Raw genomic sequence first — 15,248 nt, forward strand, 5'->3', positions numbered from 1 at the left:
TTACGTCTCGAGAGATAATCTTTTCCCTTTGCAACTTCTTGTGTGACTAAAGAGGCCAATCCTTGATACACAGCTGCGGTCGCAGGTTGGGCATATGTAATCACCAGGCGCAGTTGCATTTTCACCCTTCATTCTGCTTCTGTTGTGTATGACACCTGCAATCCTTGACCCTTCCTTTATGCTATCTCTTTCCATGTGGACCTATCCAGTGTCACCTCTTCCCAGCTGCTAGTGTCGATTTTGAAGAGCTTCATGTCGCGTTTGCATACATCGTAAAAGTGGGCAACCAGCGGCTCTCCTGCCTTCTATTAGATCGCCAAGGAGAATGTCCTGTGGAAGTCGACCTACTGGCATTCTACGAACGTGGCTAAGCCAGCCAAGGCGTCTGCTGCTGATAACAGAGCGGATGTCCTGGCACCCTGCTCTTCGTAGCACTTCCCTATTGGTTATCTTATCTTGCCACCTTATTTTGAAGATCCGCCTTAGGCATCGGATGTGGAAAACCTGCTATAAGTAGGTTGACCAATTCTCACTTCCGTATAGCAAAGTGCTCATCACACAGGTCCGGTAGACTAATACTTTAGTATTGTTAGTCGGCAATAGGTTGTCCCACACTTTTTGTACAACCGTGACATGGTGCCCCTTGCTTTGGCTATCCTGCTGTTAATGTCTTTATTCTGTAGAGCATTGTTGGATATAATGAGGCCAAGATAGCAAAAGTGATCAACAATTTCTAGTGGTTGGCCATTTATGTTACCTCGAGGTGCAGTATTTGTGTTCTGAACTAGTATCTTAGTATTCAAAACACAAGAAGCATATCACGGTATTGTTCGTTTAACTCTTTTTCCACCAAAGACACATCTGATAAAATACTTGTCTATATTTCGAGCTCATCTTGAAGTAAATGATGGAATTCACGCTACAGTTGATAGCCTCGAAAAGAATAAGAAAAGAATGAACCAGCTTGTTCAGGTCAAAGTAGATACCTCCGACTTTCATCTCTTCAAATAGTCCATCAGCCAAAAGCAAGGCCGAACGTGGGATCAAGCAGACGATGTATATGCCAGACATTGTCGCAAGCATGGCTATGGCATTTCTTTCTTTGTAGTTCAACGAACTCTTTCCGCGAGACTGTGGGTTCGAAACCCTGTGTCTCCATTCAGAATTGGATTTCAGTTTCGAAATCAGGATGGCTGTAAACACCATTAACATCAGCATGGTTAGGTTAGGGAAAAATAACGCATTGACAAGATAGTAGATGTTCATGACCGCCTCTCTGTTCTCCCTATAGTAGACATAGGCAAAGGTTCGATTATAATCCGGCAAATATTTTGAGCCCACATAAACAAGACTGTTTGGCAGAATGACGTAAGCGATCAAAGCGACGAAGATGGAGATGTTTACCACTGTAGCCACACGCCGTGTCATGAGAAGTTTCACCTTCATGGGAAGCACCACACAGAGACATCGCTCGAATGCGGCACAAGCAGTAACAAACCCGCTGACTCTGTTAAAAAAATCATCCACGTAGATTACAAAAAGAAGCATGTGTGGTTTCAGCATGACCAGGCTCGACTCGTCCAGCCAAGGGTTATAGATTTGTAGAATGACCTGATGAGTGATAAGCATACCTAGATCACTGACCGCCAGCGCGGTTAAAGTCACGTTGACACCATCTTTGTAGCCTTGTTTTCTGAAATTGAGTATGTTAATGACATTACCCACAATGCCTACAATGCCAATAGCTTCAGACAAGATTGTAAAATTGACAGTCATGATCACTTTTATCAATATTGGATCGATGATTAGAACTTGTTTTAGTCTTGACGATGCGAGTGTGTTATTCATCGTATGAAATGGAATGTTGTTTTATTAAATTATATTACAGTTGTTGTCAAGAGAATTTTTTTCAAACGATTATATAACAATTTTTGTACTAGTTCAAAAAAATATATTCGCTTTTCAGTAGGCTAATTTTTATTTTGGCGAATTGTTTTTACAGCTGTTTACATCATTTAACCAGAGAGATACATAATCTTTAACCAAACTTAGGTATATAAATAACTTAATTAGTATTTGTTTAGTTACTGCTCATGTTAAACAAAGTCACCCTTTATAAGAAGAACCTGAGTCAGGCACTAAGAAAAATGTCAACTGTAGACGGCCATTTAAAAATCCATCTTTTTAAAAAAACAAAATTTTATTAAAAGAAATTTAAATATTTACTTATTAGTTTGAATATGATAGCGATCATAAACTTAAAGTGTCTTATTATTTAAGAAGAAAGCTGCTCAGATCCAAGTTCAGTAGATAGTTGTGGTTGCAGCCTTATGCTTCCCTATGAGTTCACAGAATTACGTAAGTCAGTTTTATTAATCAACTGAAAAGAATAATACGATGACTAACAGTAGCTTTTTTTTCTCGGTATGGGGCAATACTGTGTCTGGTACGAGTGTTACTGACAGCATGCCCACCAAAAATAATGGAGTCCGGCGAAACGAAGTCTTTGTGGCTGCATTATTTTAGTCGGTTGAGTCTCCTGCAGCCAGGTGACACTGCCTAGAGAGGTCGGATATGACTCGCGGGCCGTTTGTTTGGCATCACTTATAGTCTTAAGAGAAATAATACGTACTTATTATTTAGGAGAAATGGATGTCGATCTCACGAGTTGATACTATCCTCGCAATAATAACTGTCTAACAATATAGTATAAAGGAAAATTATGCAAATTAAAGTACACCGAGAATAAACTTTATATGCCAGTATAAAGTAAAGGTTTATTACATACATTGTTGTAATCACCCTCTATAGCTATACAGCAAAAAATAGCATATAATAATATACGATTATCGTTCAGAGTTTGAAAACAGTAGCAAAATTCAGAGACACAAAATTAAGACGTGAGATGCGTATAATATTTTATTCATATACATTATAAGCTAACTTTGTATTATATATTTTTAATATATTTCATATCCCCTTTGAGATTTTTTTCATATTATAATATAATGCAAAGCTCGGATATGTATTTATTCATAACAAAAGAAATCGTTTTTCTAATGACAAGGGAGCGATGTTTCCCAGAAGTCAGCCTGCCTTTATTGATTGAATGTACATAACAATAACTGAAAGGGAAAGAATTCTTTCAATAGTGGCATAGCCATTAAACAGCTTCCTCAAGGCGTCTCTTCACATCTGTGACTGTGGTCTCTGGCATAGCCACCAACCAGGTTCCTCAAGGCGTCTCATCACATCTGTGACTGTGGTCCCTGGTATAATCACAAATCAGGTTCCTCAAGGCACATCTGTGACTGTTGTTTTCTGTTATAGCCACCAACCAGGTTCCTCAAAGGATCTCTTCACATCTGTGACAGTGGTCTCTGGTATAGCTACTAATCAGGTTCCTCAAGGCGTCTCTTCACATCTGTGACTGTGGTCGCTGGTATGGCCACTAATCAGGTTCCTCAAGGCGTCTCTTCACATCTGTGACTATGGTCTCTGAAATAGTCACTAATCAGGTTTTTCAAGGAGTCTTTGTTTTAGGCAAGTCTCTGCAACTGTCCCTACATTTAGCTCTTCTGTTTGACATTTGCAATCAAATGTCGACGCCATGTATTTCTGGATCGTCCTCTATTCCTCTTTCCTTGAAACTTTTAGTTGAAAGGTGTTGTTGACGTTGGTGACTTATAGCACCAAACTACTGTTAAACAGCTAAACAACACTAATCGTATTATAATTTAATTAATAAATCCTGGAATAACAAAAAAGAACTTTAAACAAATAAATAAAAACTAAATAAAACATTCATTACAATGTAAACAAATTTGAGATGAAATGAAATAAACTGATATTTGAACAAATCTAGCTAAAAAACCACGTCTTTACACTCTGACATCCTGGTGTCATCTGGCCGTACTTAACACATTTTAAGAAAGCGCCGCTTATCTTTCATTATTCTAAAAGATTAACATTAAATTAATGCTCTCTCTCTCTATCTCTACAGCCAACAATAAATACTCCTTTCCCATATTACCAACAAAACACACACACACACACACACATTCCATAACAAGGGGGGTAACTCAAAATCCCGTCTTTACATTATAGCTCTCTGGAGTCGTCTGGCTTACATAAGCCTATGACCGTGCCGCAAAAATGTTGCATCATTCTACAAGACTAATATTAAATTAATGCTCTCTCCCTCTCTACAACCAACAATAAATACTCCCTTCCCATATGACCTACAAAACACACACAAACATAACACACACCTTAGCAAGGGGTTTGTCTTGTTTTTTTTTAGACATTTGTCTTTAATAGTACACAATTTTTATCTCTGTACTAAAATGTAATCGTGCTATATTGAAATAATGCATCAAACATAAAAGGGCTCATTAGCTTTCAAATGAATCGGGTTATTAAATGATAAAATTTTTACAGATAAAAGTATTTTTAATAGCTTTTAGGTAATGATAATGAATGGTAAGCTTGTCATAATAAAGATCCAGATTGACGAGTACTCACTGAATCTAGATCAGATGTTTTTACATAAATATAGAGCAACACATGTTATCTATCTGTATGAAACATTTATTTGCCAGGAATATTATGTAGAATATTGTTTGACGGAAATTTTACATTGTCATGATGTTTTGTTGAATGTGTATCATAAAATAGTTTTGTATTTTTTTTTTACAGTTTTGATTCTTATCTTTTCTTATCTTATATAATACAGACGTTACTTCAAAAAAGAAAATGATTACGTCCTCCGCGTCATTGACCAGTGTGTGGGTAAGGTGAAATGATGCATTCTCTCACAAGAATAAAATTTATCTTAATAGATCTGCCAATCATATCGGTTGAATGTATTCAACATTTACTGAAATATTTTTGTTAAATATATTAAATTTAATTTTTCAACACAATATTTAATGAAAAAAAAAATTAAAACGAAAAAAAAGCTCATTTTTGTTAACATTGTTGTTATTGTGAAAAAAAAACAACAAAAAAAATATACTAAAACATTTTTTTGTTAAACTCAAAACCTCTTTTAATACCCTTCATAATCCGATCATTGTTGGCGATTTTGCCTCACGATGACCTGCCAACAATGCAATCTGAAACTTGGTGACCGTATCACAAAGTCCTCTGAGGTCTCAAGAACTTTACTACAAGGAAAAGTACAAGGCATGAGAAGAAGAGGCAGACTGAGACATCAATGGGAAGACACCATAAAAGAATTGATGGGTCTGTCACTAGATTCTATCAAAGGCAAAAAAAAAAAAATAAGGAATTGAAAAAAGAAAACGCCAGCAGATCATTTGTGGTACCCCAAGTGACGTTGTGATCAACATTTTAAACATTTTACATTTACAGCTTTTTCTTTATGTCTTTACAATTTAAGCTTTACATTTAATCTTATATATAGTAAAGTAAAGTATAGTTCCCCTTTCAGAACTTGTGGTCTATAGGGCAGATGATGTAAAGGCCATCTGTTTCTGTGGCCCACGGTTAACGAGGGTGTCATGTGGCCAGCACAACGACCAACGACCTTTACTTTTCCCCAACTAATGTCAGGTACCCATTAGAGCTGGCTGGACTCAGAGGCGCCCGAAGATCCCGAAATTAAAAATCCCATTGTTCGCCAGGATTCGAAAAGCGATCTCTGGTTCGGAAGCCAAGCGCTTTACCGCTCGGCCACCGAACCTCCCTAATCTTATATATAACAAATCAAAATTAATCAATATTTTTACAAAGATTATATCACCCTTAGATTATTTCACCCAATCATTCTCGGATCTAGTCGAAATTTTGCACAATTTTTAGTTTAAATAGAAAAACATGAATCAATAAAAGAAATTAACTATTATTAAAACAATTAATAGTAGTTAATTATTTTGTTTGATGCCAACAATGAAAATAAATACTTCAGTAATAAGATATATGGGCTAAATATATGGAGTTTTTTCCCAGTAGATAACTGTACATGTTATTTCTACTATACCCATTCCAGGATAAAGTTGAAACTTTGAAAATATGTTTATTGTACCAAAGAATGCATGAATCAATAAAAAAAAATTAACCCATTTGTCAATAAATTATTTGAAATGAATTATTTTGTTTAATACCGAAAAAGGGATTTAAATTCTACATTTACAATTTCCAGGGCGTCCTTGACTCTAAATCTTATGTGAGCCTGACATTAGTTGGGGAAAATAAAGGCGGTTGGCCGTTGTGCTGGCGTGACACTCTCGTTAACCGCTGGCCATAGCAACAGATGAGCCCTCTAGATCTCTTTTTTTTATGTCCAGATATTTACAATCTCAGTCTTTTTGTTTTGTTTATTCAGTAGAAGAAATTACATTGCCAACAACACAAGTTCCAGGTTGACACAACAATTAAGGTTAACATTGTTCCGAAACTGTCCAAACCTGAAGGTCAATAGATTGTCCATTGTCCTCTTGTTGTGGATACAAGTACGTACACGAACGAGGTCCTTGACATTGGGAATTTTTTGGAAGGCTCTGTCTTTATTTCCTATGGAAGCTTAAAGGTTCCAAATAGCATATATGTTTTTGTTGGAGCGTTTAACAGTCGACAAGCTTGAATTCATATTGTAGCTGTTTTTATGTCAACAAGGTGGGCTAATCAACGAAAAAAAAAGTTCCTGTACATCACTAAGTCATTAGGTCCCATGCCATTATATACAAGCTGAAGGGTCCTAAGGAACTTTATTACTATGGCCGCTTTCCCTAAATCAGTAGTAGAGGAGCCTCCACACGTGGACAGACCGGTGCGATTTCCAGATGTTAATTTGTCGTCAACGCAAGACTGAGGCCAAGCAGCATTGCAGTAAGCTCATAAGAAGTTCAGAGGTCTATATATAATCTAAATATGATTATGCTTACCAGTGTGTCTGGTCTGGCGTTTATTTTTTCCTCCAAGAAGTCCCGGGACGACTAATATTTAATTTAGTTGTATTCCTTTACCTATTTAAGTGTTTCAATATTTTGTTTTTTTATAACACCAATTATAAGATACAAAACAGGTATTGGTTCTTTTAATATGATTGTTGCAAGGTGTTTTTCGTTTCAATAGAAATCCATATCACTATGTTCTCATCAAATCTACATTAAAAGTTTTTACGCCATTATAGCGCGATATTTATGTATTTATTTTAAGCGAATATTTGGTTGTGGGAAATGTTCTATAGAATGTTGTGTAGCAGAAATTCTATGTTGTCTTGATGTTCTGCTATATATGTACCATACAACAGATTTTGTTATGTACTTTTTGTTATACGATTGTTGTTGAAATTAAGGTGGTTAGAATAAAATAATACTTTTTAACCAAACCATTAACGTACCAGTGCCCTCCCCCCATCACCTCTTTGGAATCTCAGAGGGTGATTTTGTTATTCTGTTCCTACTATATATTGTCTTATAAATACAGAGGAGGGGCGGAGCCCGAGTGGTAAAGCGCTTGGCTTTCAATTCGGATGTCCTGGGTTCGATTCCTGGTCTAGGATTTTTATTTCGAGATCTTTGGGAGCCTCTGAGTGCACCCAGCTCTAATGGGTACCTGACATTTGTTGGGAAAAATTAAAAGCGGTTGGTCATTGTGCTGGCCACATGACACCTTTGTTAACCGTAGGCCACAGAAACAGATGACTGTAATAGTCACACTAAAGGACAGGGTGGGCAAATTACGGACCGCGGGCCACATGCGGCCCGCCAGAGTGTTTTATGCGGCCCGCCGACACCTACAGAAATCAGGTGTGCCCAAAGTATCTACATATAAAAATGCAAATATATTAAAAATAATATCTATATAAATTATAGAAACTGTCTCATTATAAAAAATGTCAAGTAAACGAAGATTATGCTTATTTTTTATACATCAATACACTGAATTCAAAACACAATCTCTGATCAGTATTAATTCAATGCTATGAAGAACTGTGTTGAATGTTGGGTATGCTTGGAACAAGATGGCAAGTGTAACAGCTGATGGAGCTCGATCTTTGACTGAGTAAAACAGTTGTTTTTTTTTTTTATTAAAAAATATCCCAACCATAAACTCTAAACAGGAAAGTTTGCACAAAGCTGCATAAAATTTTAATATATTATTGCCAGCTATGACATAGTAATTTAACTTATAAGAGTTAGTGTTGTTAACCACAAGTCGTTCCGATTTAGGAACAAAATAGTCCAATGTATCCGCTATCTTAGCATGGGCAAGGCAAATAAGAACAATATAAAATCTCAAGGAAGAAATTATGTTACTTGAAGGACATTGACTGTGACCTTGTTACCAATATTTCTAATGAAGACAGAATTCATGTGTTTCATAATTACAATTGCAATGGGCCTTTTTGCATAGGAAATTTAAATGCATATTAAATTTTTTTCAAACAAGGCTTTCCCATTTCTACAAGCTAGCAAAAGAAAAAAGGTTTTGTCATTTTCTAGTGATTAAAAGTAGAAGACTTAGATTCCTTAATCTTGCAATTTATAAAAGCAAATTTTAAGACGTCTAGAACCAGTTTTCAATACCATCAGTTCACCATTTAGCACAGAAGCTGATTCAGCTCCAGATGACATAACTCCTAGCAAAGAGAAGCCTCAGACAGTACTTCCACGGGAGTCTTATGGGTGCCAGAAGCTGTATTTCAGCACTTTTAAAAAAATGTGCTGGTGTTCACACTATTTGGGTACACATACATCTGTTCTTCTTCTTCTTCTCAGTTCTCATTTTACATGGTGGAGGGTTCAGATCAGTAATCCTATATCTGAGATGAACCGCGCAGTGGTCTCCAAATCAGACAGTTCTCCGAATAGTTTTGGTTCTATGGGAGGGCTTTGGGGCTAGAGTCTTGTTCGGGTCGCTTGATTTAGTATGCACCATTGAAGGACATGGTCAGCACTCTCTGATAATTCTACACAAGGGCAAGTTTCGCTCGTACAGACATTTAACTGCCGGAACATATATTGTCTCATTCAGTGAACAAACTTCTTTTTTTTGTGGAAACTAAACAAGTATAATCACTGGTCTATTTGAATGACTGTAATTTGACAGCAGTCACAAGGGTAACAACTAGTAAGCTAGTTCCACAGTTCCGGAACATTATGCACGAGTGTAAAAAGTAAAATACTGCACATTAAGTACAACTGTGTATTTGTGGGGATATTTTTATATAAAAAGACGACAGCAATTTAAAAAAAAAATCGTAAAATTGATTTAAAAAATTGCTAACTCTTGTTGTAATTCCTTAACGTGGAGTGTGGAAAAAAGATACGTGAATTTAATACAGAGTAGATATTTGAATTAAAAGACATTCTATACAGTTAGCTAGATTATCTTTCTAAATTGTATATACATATGCGGCCCGCCATTCCCAAATTTTATGAAAATGCTGCCCTCGATACAAAAAGGTTGCCCACCCCTGCACTAAAGCATCAAGTGTCTCAAATAATACATTGATTTTATTAGTCTTCTTTACTCCAGCCACTTGTTCTGAATCTGACCCTCTTTTACACACAGTCCTCACTTACACACCTTCTTTGCTGTTCACTCAACCATGTACAATGAAGGTCAACTGGTCATACACAGGCACACACACACAGCACTACTAGCCACGTAAAACACATACACTTACTATCACAATGACCTTTATATCGTCTGCCCTATAGACATAATAATGAGAACGAGGAAGAAGAAAAAGAAGTTCTCGGAATAAAAAATGTGGCTTCGGTTTTGTTTTTTTAACACTATTTAAGCGAAAATTACCTCACCACAAAGTGGTATTCAAAACTTCTGGCATTTTACGTCTCGAGAGAAGATCTTTTCCCTTTGCAACTTCTTGTGTGACTAAAGAGGCCAATCCTTGATACACAGCTGCGATAACAGGTTGGGCATATGTGATCACCAGGCGCCGTTGCATTTTCAGCCTTCTTTCTGCTTCTGTTGTGTATGGCATCTGCAATCCGTGACCCTTCCTTTATGCTCTCTCTCCATGTAGATCTATCCAGTGCCACCTCTTCCCAGTTGCCAGTGTCGATTTTGAAGACCTTCATGTCGCGTTTGCATACATCCGCATAACGTAAAAGTGGGCAACCAGCGTCTCTCCTGCCTTCTAATAGATCGTCATACAGGATGTCCTGTTGAAGTCAACCTACTGGCATTCTACGAACGAGGCAAAGCCAGCCAAGGCGTCTGCTGCTGATAACAGAGCGTATGTCCTGGCATCCTGCTCTTCGTAGCACTACCTCATTGGTTATCTTATCTTCCCACTTTATTTTGAAGATCCGCCTTAGGCATCGGATGTGGAAAACCTGCTATAAGTAGGTTGACCAATTCTCACTTCCGAATAGCAAAGTGCTCATCACACAGGTCCGGTAGACTAAGGCTTTAGTATTGTTAGTCAGCAATATATTGCCCCACACTTTTTTGTACAACCGTGACATGGTGCCCCTTGCTTTGGCTATCCTGCTGTTAATGTCTTTATTCAGTAGAGCATTGTTGGATATAATGAGGCCAAGATAGCCAAAGTGATCAACAACTTATAGTGGTTGGCCATTTATGTTACGTCGAGGTGCAGTATTTGTGTTTTGAACTAGTATCTTAGTATTCAAAACACAAGAATAATATTACAGAATTGTTCGTTTATTTCTTGCTCCACCCAAGACACATCTGATAAAATACTTCTCTATATTTCGAACTCATCTTAAAGTAAATGAAGGAATTCACGCTACAGTTGATAGCCTCGAAAAGAATAAGAAAAGAGTACACAAGTTTGTTCAGGTCAAAGTAGATGCCTCCGACTTTCATCTCCTCAAATAGTCCATCAGCCAAAAGCAAGGCCGAACGTGGGATTAAGCAGATGATGTATATGCCAGACATTGTCGCAAGCATGGCTATGGCGTTTCTTTCTTTGTAGTTCACCGAGTTCTTTCCGCGAGACTGTGGGTTCGAAACCCTGTGTCTCCATTCAGAGTTGGATTTCAGTTTCGTAATCAGGATGACAGTAAACACCATTAACATCAGTATGGTGAGGTTGGGAAAAAATAACGCATTGACAAGATAGTAGATGTTCATGACCGCCTCTCTGTTCTCTGTATAGTAAACATAAGCAAAGGTTCGATTAAAATTTGGCAAATATTTTGAGCCTACGTAGACAAGACTGTTTGGCAGAATGACGTAACCAATCAAAGCGACGAAGATGGAGATGTTTACCACCGTAGCGACACGTCGTGTCATGACAAGTTTCACCTTCATGGGAAGCACCACACAGAGGCAGCGCTCGAAGGCGGCACAGGCTGTAACAAACCCGCTGACTCTGTTAAAAAAATCATTCACGTAGATTACAAAAAGAAGCATTTGTGGTTTCAGCATGACCAGGCTGGACTCATCCAGCCAAGGGTTATAGATTTGTAGAATTACCTGATGAGTGATAAGCATACCTAGATCACTGACCGCCAGCGCAGTTAAAGTCACGTTGACACCATCTTTGTAGCCTTGTTTTCTGAAGTTGAGTATGCTAATGACATTACCCACAATGCCAACGATTCCAATAGCTTCAGTCAAGATTGTAAAATTAACAGTCAAGATAACTTCGATCAATATTGGATCAATGATTAGAACTTGTTTTAGTCTTGACGATGCGAGTGAGTTATTCATCATTTGAAATGGAATGTTGTTTTATTAAAATATATTACAGGTGATGTTTATAGAGGTTTTTTTACACAAATATGTAACAATTGTGAACTGGTTCAAAATATATCTGTTTTTAATTAGCCAAATATCAATTTTGGCTGGTGAATAGTTATTACACCTTTTTACAGCTGTAGATGTCACTAAAGCAGAGAACTACATAATCTCAAACCAAACTTTCGCATATAGATAAGCAAAGCTGTAATTATTTAGTTGCTGCCCTTGTAGGACAAAGTCACCCTATAAAGGAAAACTTGAGTCAGGCACAAAGGAAAATTGGTCAACTAAGGACGACCATTAAAAAAATCTATCACTTAAAAAAACAAAAACAACATTTCATTAAAAGAAATTAAAATATCAACAAAATGTTTCACTTCCAGAATTAGTGTAAATTTGATCATTAACTTGGACTTTTATTTTCCTCATAGTGTCTCATAATTCAAGAAGAAAGCGGCTCAGAACCGAGTTCGGTGGAGAGGTGTGGTTGCAGCCCAATGCTCCCCTGGGAGTTCACAGGATTAGGTAAGTTAGTCTTATTAATCAACTGAAAAGAATGGAACGCATCAGCAGACCGATGACTAACTGTAGTTATTTTTTCTCGGCATGGGGCAATACTGTGTCTGGCACGAGTGTTACAGATAGCATGCCCACCAAAAGTAATGGAGTCCGGCGGAACGAAGTCTCCGTGGCTGCATTATTTTAGTCGGTTGAAGTCTCGTGCCGCCAGGTGGCGCTGCTAAGAGAGGGCCAGATATGACTTGCGGGCCGTTTGTTCGGCAACATTTATAGATTTTCAAGAAATAATACATGCTTATTATTTGGAAGCTATTTATGAGCGACTATTACTGAACTATATATTGATCTCACGAGTTAATACTATACTCCAAGCTCCGAAATAATAGTTGACCAACAATACAGTATAAAAAGAAATTAAATTATGCTAACAAGAGAACACCGAGAATACATTGTATTTATTTGTCTTAAGTAAAAGGATTTTTGTATTTTAGGTAAAGAGACAGCGTAGGTAAAACAGACGAATTCCATATATAATAATATACAATTATCTTTCAGAATTTGAATCTAGTAGTGAAGTTCAGAAATGATAAATTGAGACGTGCAATGCGTTTAACAATTGATTTATTCTAACTTATTCATTATAAGCTAACTTTATATTTATTAATTTTTTTAATTTATATCCATTTTGACATTTTTAAATATGATGCACTAGGTTTGATTAAACAAAAAAGTAAAGTATCCCTTTCAGACCTTGTGATCTATGGCCATTATCTGACCCACATACAATTCATAAACGTTTATATTTATTCATAACCACAGAAATCTTTTTCCTAATGACAGAGGAGAAATCCTTCTCAGAAGTCAGCCTGCCTTTATTAACAGTGCACATATAACAAGAACTGGTTTCTGAAAGGGAAAGAATTCTTACACAAGCGAGAGAACTCTTCCACTTGCGGGAAAACACTTTCACTGGCGCTAAACTTAAAAACAAGCGGGAAAATCTGTTTACACAAACAGGAGATCTCTTACCCCTGAAAACACATTTGACATACCAAGGCTTCGTAGAAGAAGGAAAATTAACAGGAAGTTTTGTCGAGTTCTCCTCTCACACAGACAACAACACGGTCCTCGTGATGTGAGGCAAAATATACAGGTCAAAGCCACGTATTACCTTTTACATTCTTGAGGGACAATTGTCTTATTCCATTTTGAATCTACATTGGTATTGTTACAAGAGTTACGCTGAGGTGGTCAATTGTAGCCAAACTAAATTTCCATTTGATTGGACCAATAAAAATTATCTTATCTTATCTTATCTTATCTTATTACAAGCAACATTTTGAACACTCTTAATTTTACTACATACAAATTTTTAAAGTTTAAGTTTTTTGTATTGAGTTTATAGGAACAAAAAACTACAAAATTGTTGAATAATAATGGTGTAGTTTTGACAATGGATTCTGGTTATTGATTCAGACGATTTTAGCATAGGTTGGCTTCCAACTTGTGCAATAAAGATGGTCGAATCTGGCGGTTGTGTTTACTGATATATTCTGACGATTGTGTCAAGTTGTCTAGTTTCGATGATTGATGATGATGTGGCATTAGTGTAGTTTATTTTATAAGGATTGTGTAAAAGCCCATTCATACTAAATAATATAATTTACAGAATGTCTTATTTCTAGACTATTTTGGTAGACCATTATTTGTGTATTAGCTAGATTTTCAGAAAATTTTATTTTTCTGTTTTAATGACATTATTTTTAAGAAAATCAAATCAAGGTTCACCGATTTTTTCCTTCCTGTGGTTCCGTCAGGGGCATAGCCACCAACCAGCTTCCTGCAGGCGTCTTATCTAATCTCTGCCTGTGGTTCCGTCAGGGGTATAGCCACCAACCAGCTTCTTCAAGGCGTCTTATCTAATCTCTGCCTGTGGTTCCGTCAGGGGTATAGCCACCAACCAGCTTCTTCAAGGCGTCTTATCTAATCTCTGCCTGTGGTTCCGTCAGGGGTATAGCCACCAACCAGCTTCTTCAAGGCGTCTTATCTAATCTCTGCCTGTGGTTCCGTCAAGGGCATAAGCCACCAACCAGCTTCTTCAAGGCGTCTTATCTAATCTCTGCCTGTGGTTCCGTCAAGGGCATAAGCCACCAACCAGCTTCTTCAAGGCGTCTTATCTAATCTCTGCCTCTGGTCCCGTCAGGGGTATAGCCACCAACCAGCTTCTTCAAGGCGTCTTATCTAATCTCTGCCTGTGGTCCCGTCAAGGGCATAGGCTACCAACCAGCTTCTTCAAGGCGTCTTATCTAATCTCTGCCTGTGGTCCCGTCAAGGACATAGGCTACCAACCAGCTTCTTCAAGCCGTCTTATCTAATCTCTGCCTGTGGTCCCGTCAAGGGCATAGGCTACCAACCAGCTTCCTCCAGGCGTCTTATCTAATCTCTGCCTGTGGTCCCGTCAGGGGCATAGCCACCAACCAGCTTCTTCAAGGCATCTCATCGAATCTCTGCCTGTGGTACCTTCAGGGGCATAGCCACCAACCAGCTTCTTCAAGGTTTCTTATCTAATCTCTGCCTATGGTCCCGTCAGGGGCATAGCCACCAACCAGCTTCCTCCAGGCGTCTTATCTAATCTCTGCCTGTGGTCCCGTCAGGGGCATAGCCACCAACCAGCTTCTTCAAGGCATCTCATCGAATCTCTGCCTGCGGTCCCATCAAGGGCATAGGCCACCAACCAGCTTCCTCCAGGCGTCTCGGTTCTGGGCAAGTCTCTCCACCTGGGCCTATTTAATCATTAAATACTCCCCTTTCCATATCACCTAGGACCCCCCCCCCCCCCCCATCACCAGGGGGTTCAATTTTTTATATTAGATGCAGTCCCGCTACATTTGTCTTTAAATGGTAAAAACATTTGTATCCTTTTACTAATATGTAACCCTTGTATGCATCAAACATATACAGGCTCATTACCTATCAAAGTAATTGGTTTCTTTAATAATACAATTGATTGCATTTAGACA

The 15,248-nt window shown here is 37.8% G+C and overlaps 2 protein-coding genes across 2 annotated transcripts; both read right to left on the reverse strand.

Moving 5' to 3' along the window:
* Nucleotides 1-834: 834 nt before the first annotated feature.
* On the reverse strand, nucleotides 835-1,776 carry LOC129922571 (neuropeptides capa receptor-like). The gene has a single exon (XM_056009217.1). The coding sequence runs from the start codon at nucleotides 1,774-1,776 to the stop codon at nucleotides 835-837; it is 942 nt and encodes a 313-aa protein (XP_055865192.1).
* An 8,889-nt stretch (nucleotides 1,777-10,665) lies between these two features.
* LOC129922572 (neuropeptides capa receptor-like) lies at nucleotides 10,666-11,679 on the reverse strand. Its single transcript, XM_056009218.1, has one exon. It carries the CDS (start codon nucleotides 11,677-11,679, stop codon nucleotides 10,666-10,668), a length of 1,014 nt encoding a protein of 337 aa, XP_055865193.1.
* Between the last annotated feature and the right edge of the window lie 3,569 nt (nucleotides 11,680-15,248).

The sequence above is a fragment of the Biomphalaria glabrata genome, chromosome 13 (genome assembly GCF_947242115.1).
Source record: "Biomphalaria glabrata chromosome 13, xgBioGlab47.1, whole genome shotgun sequence".
Taxonomy (NCBI): Eukaryota; Metazoa; Mollusca; class Gastropoda; family Planorbidae; genus Biomphalaria; species Biomphalaria glabrata.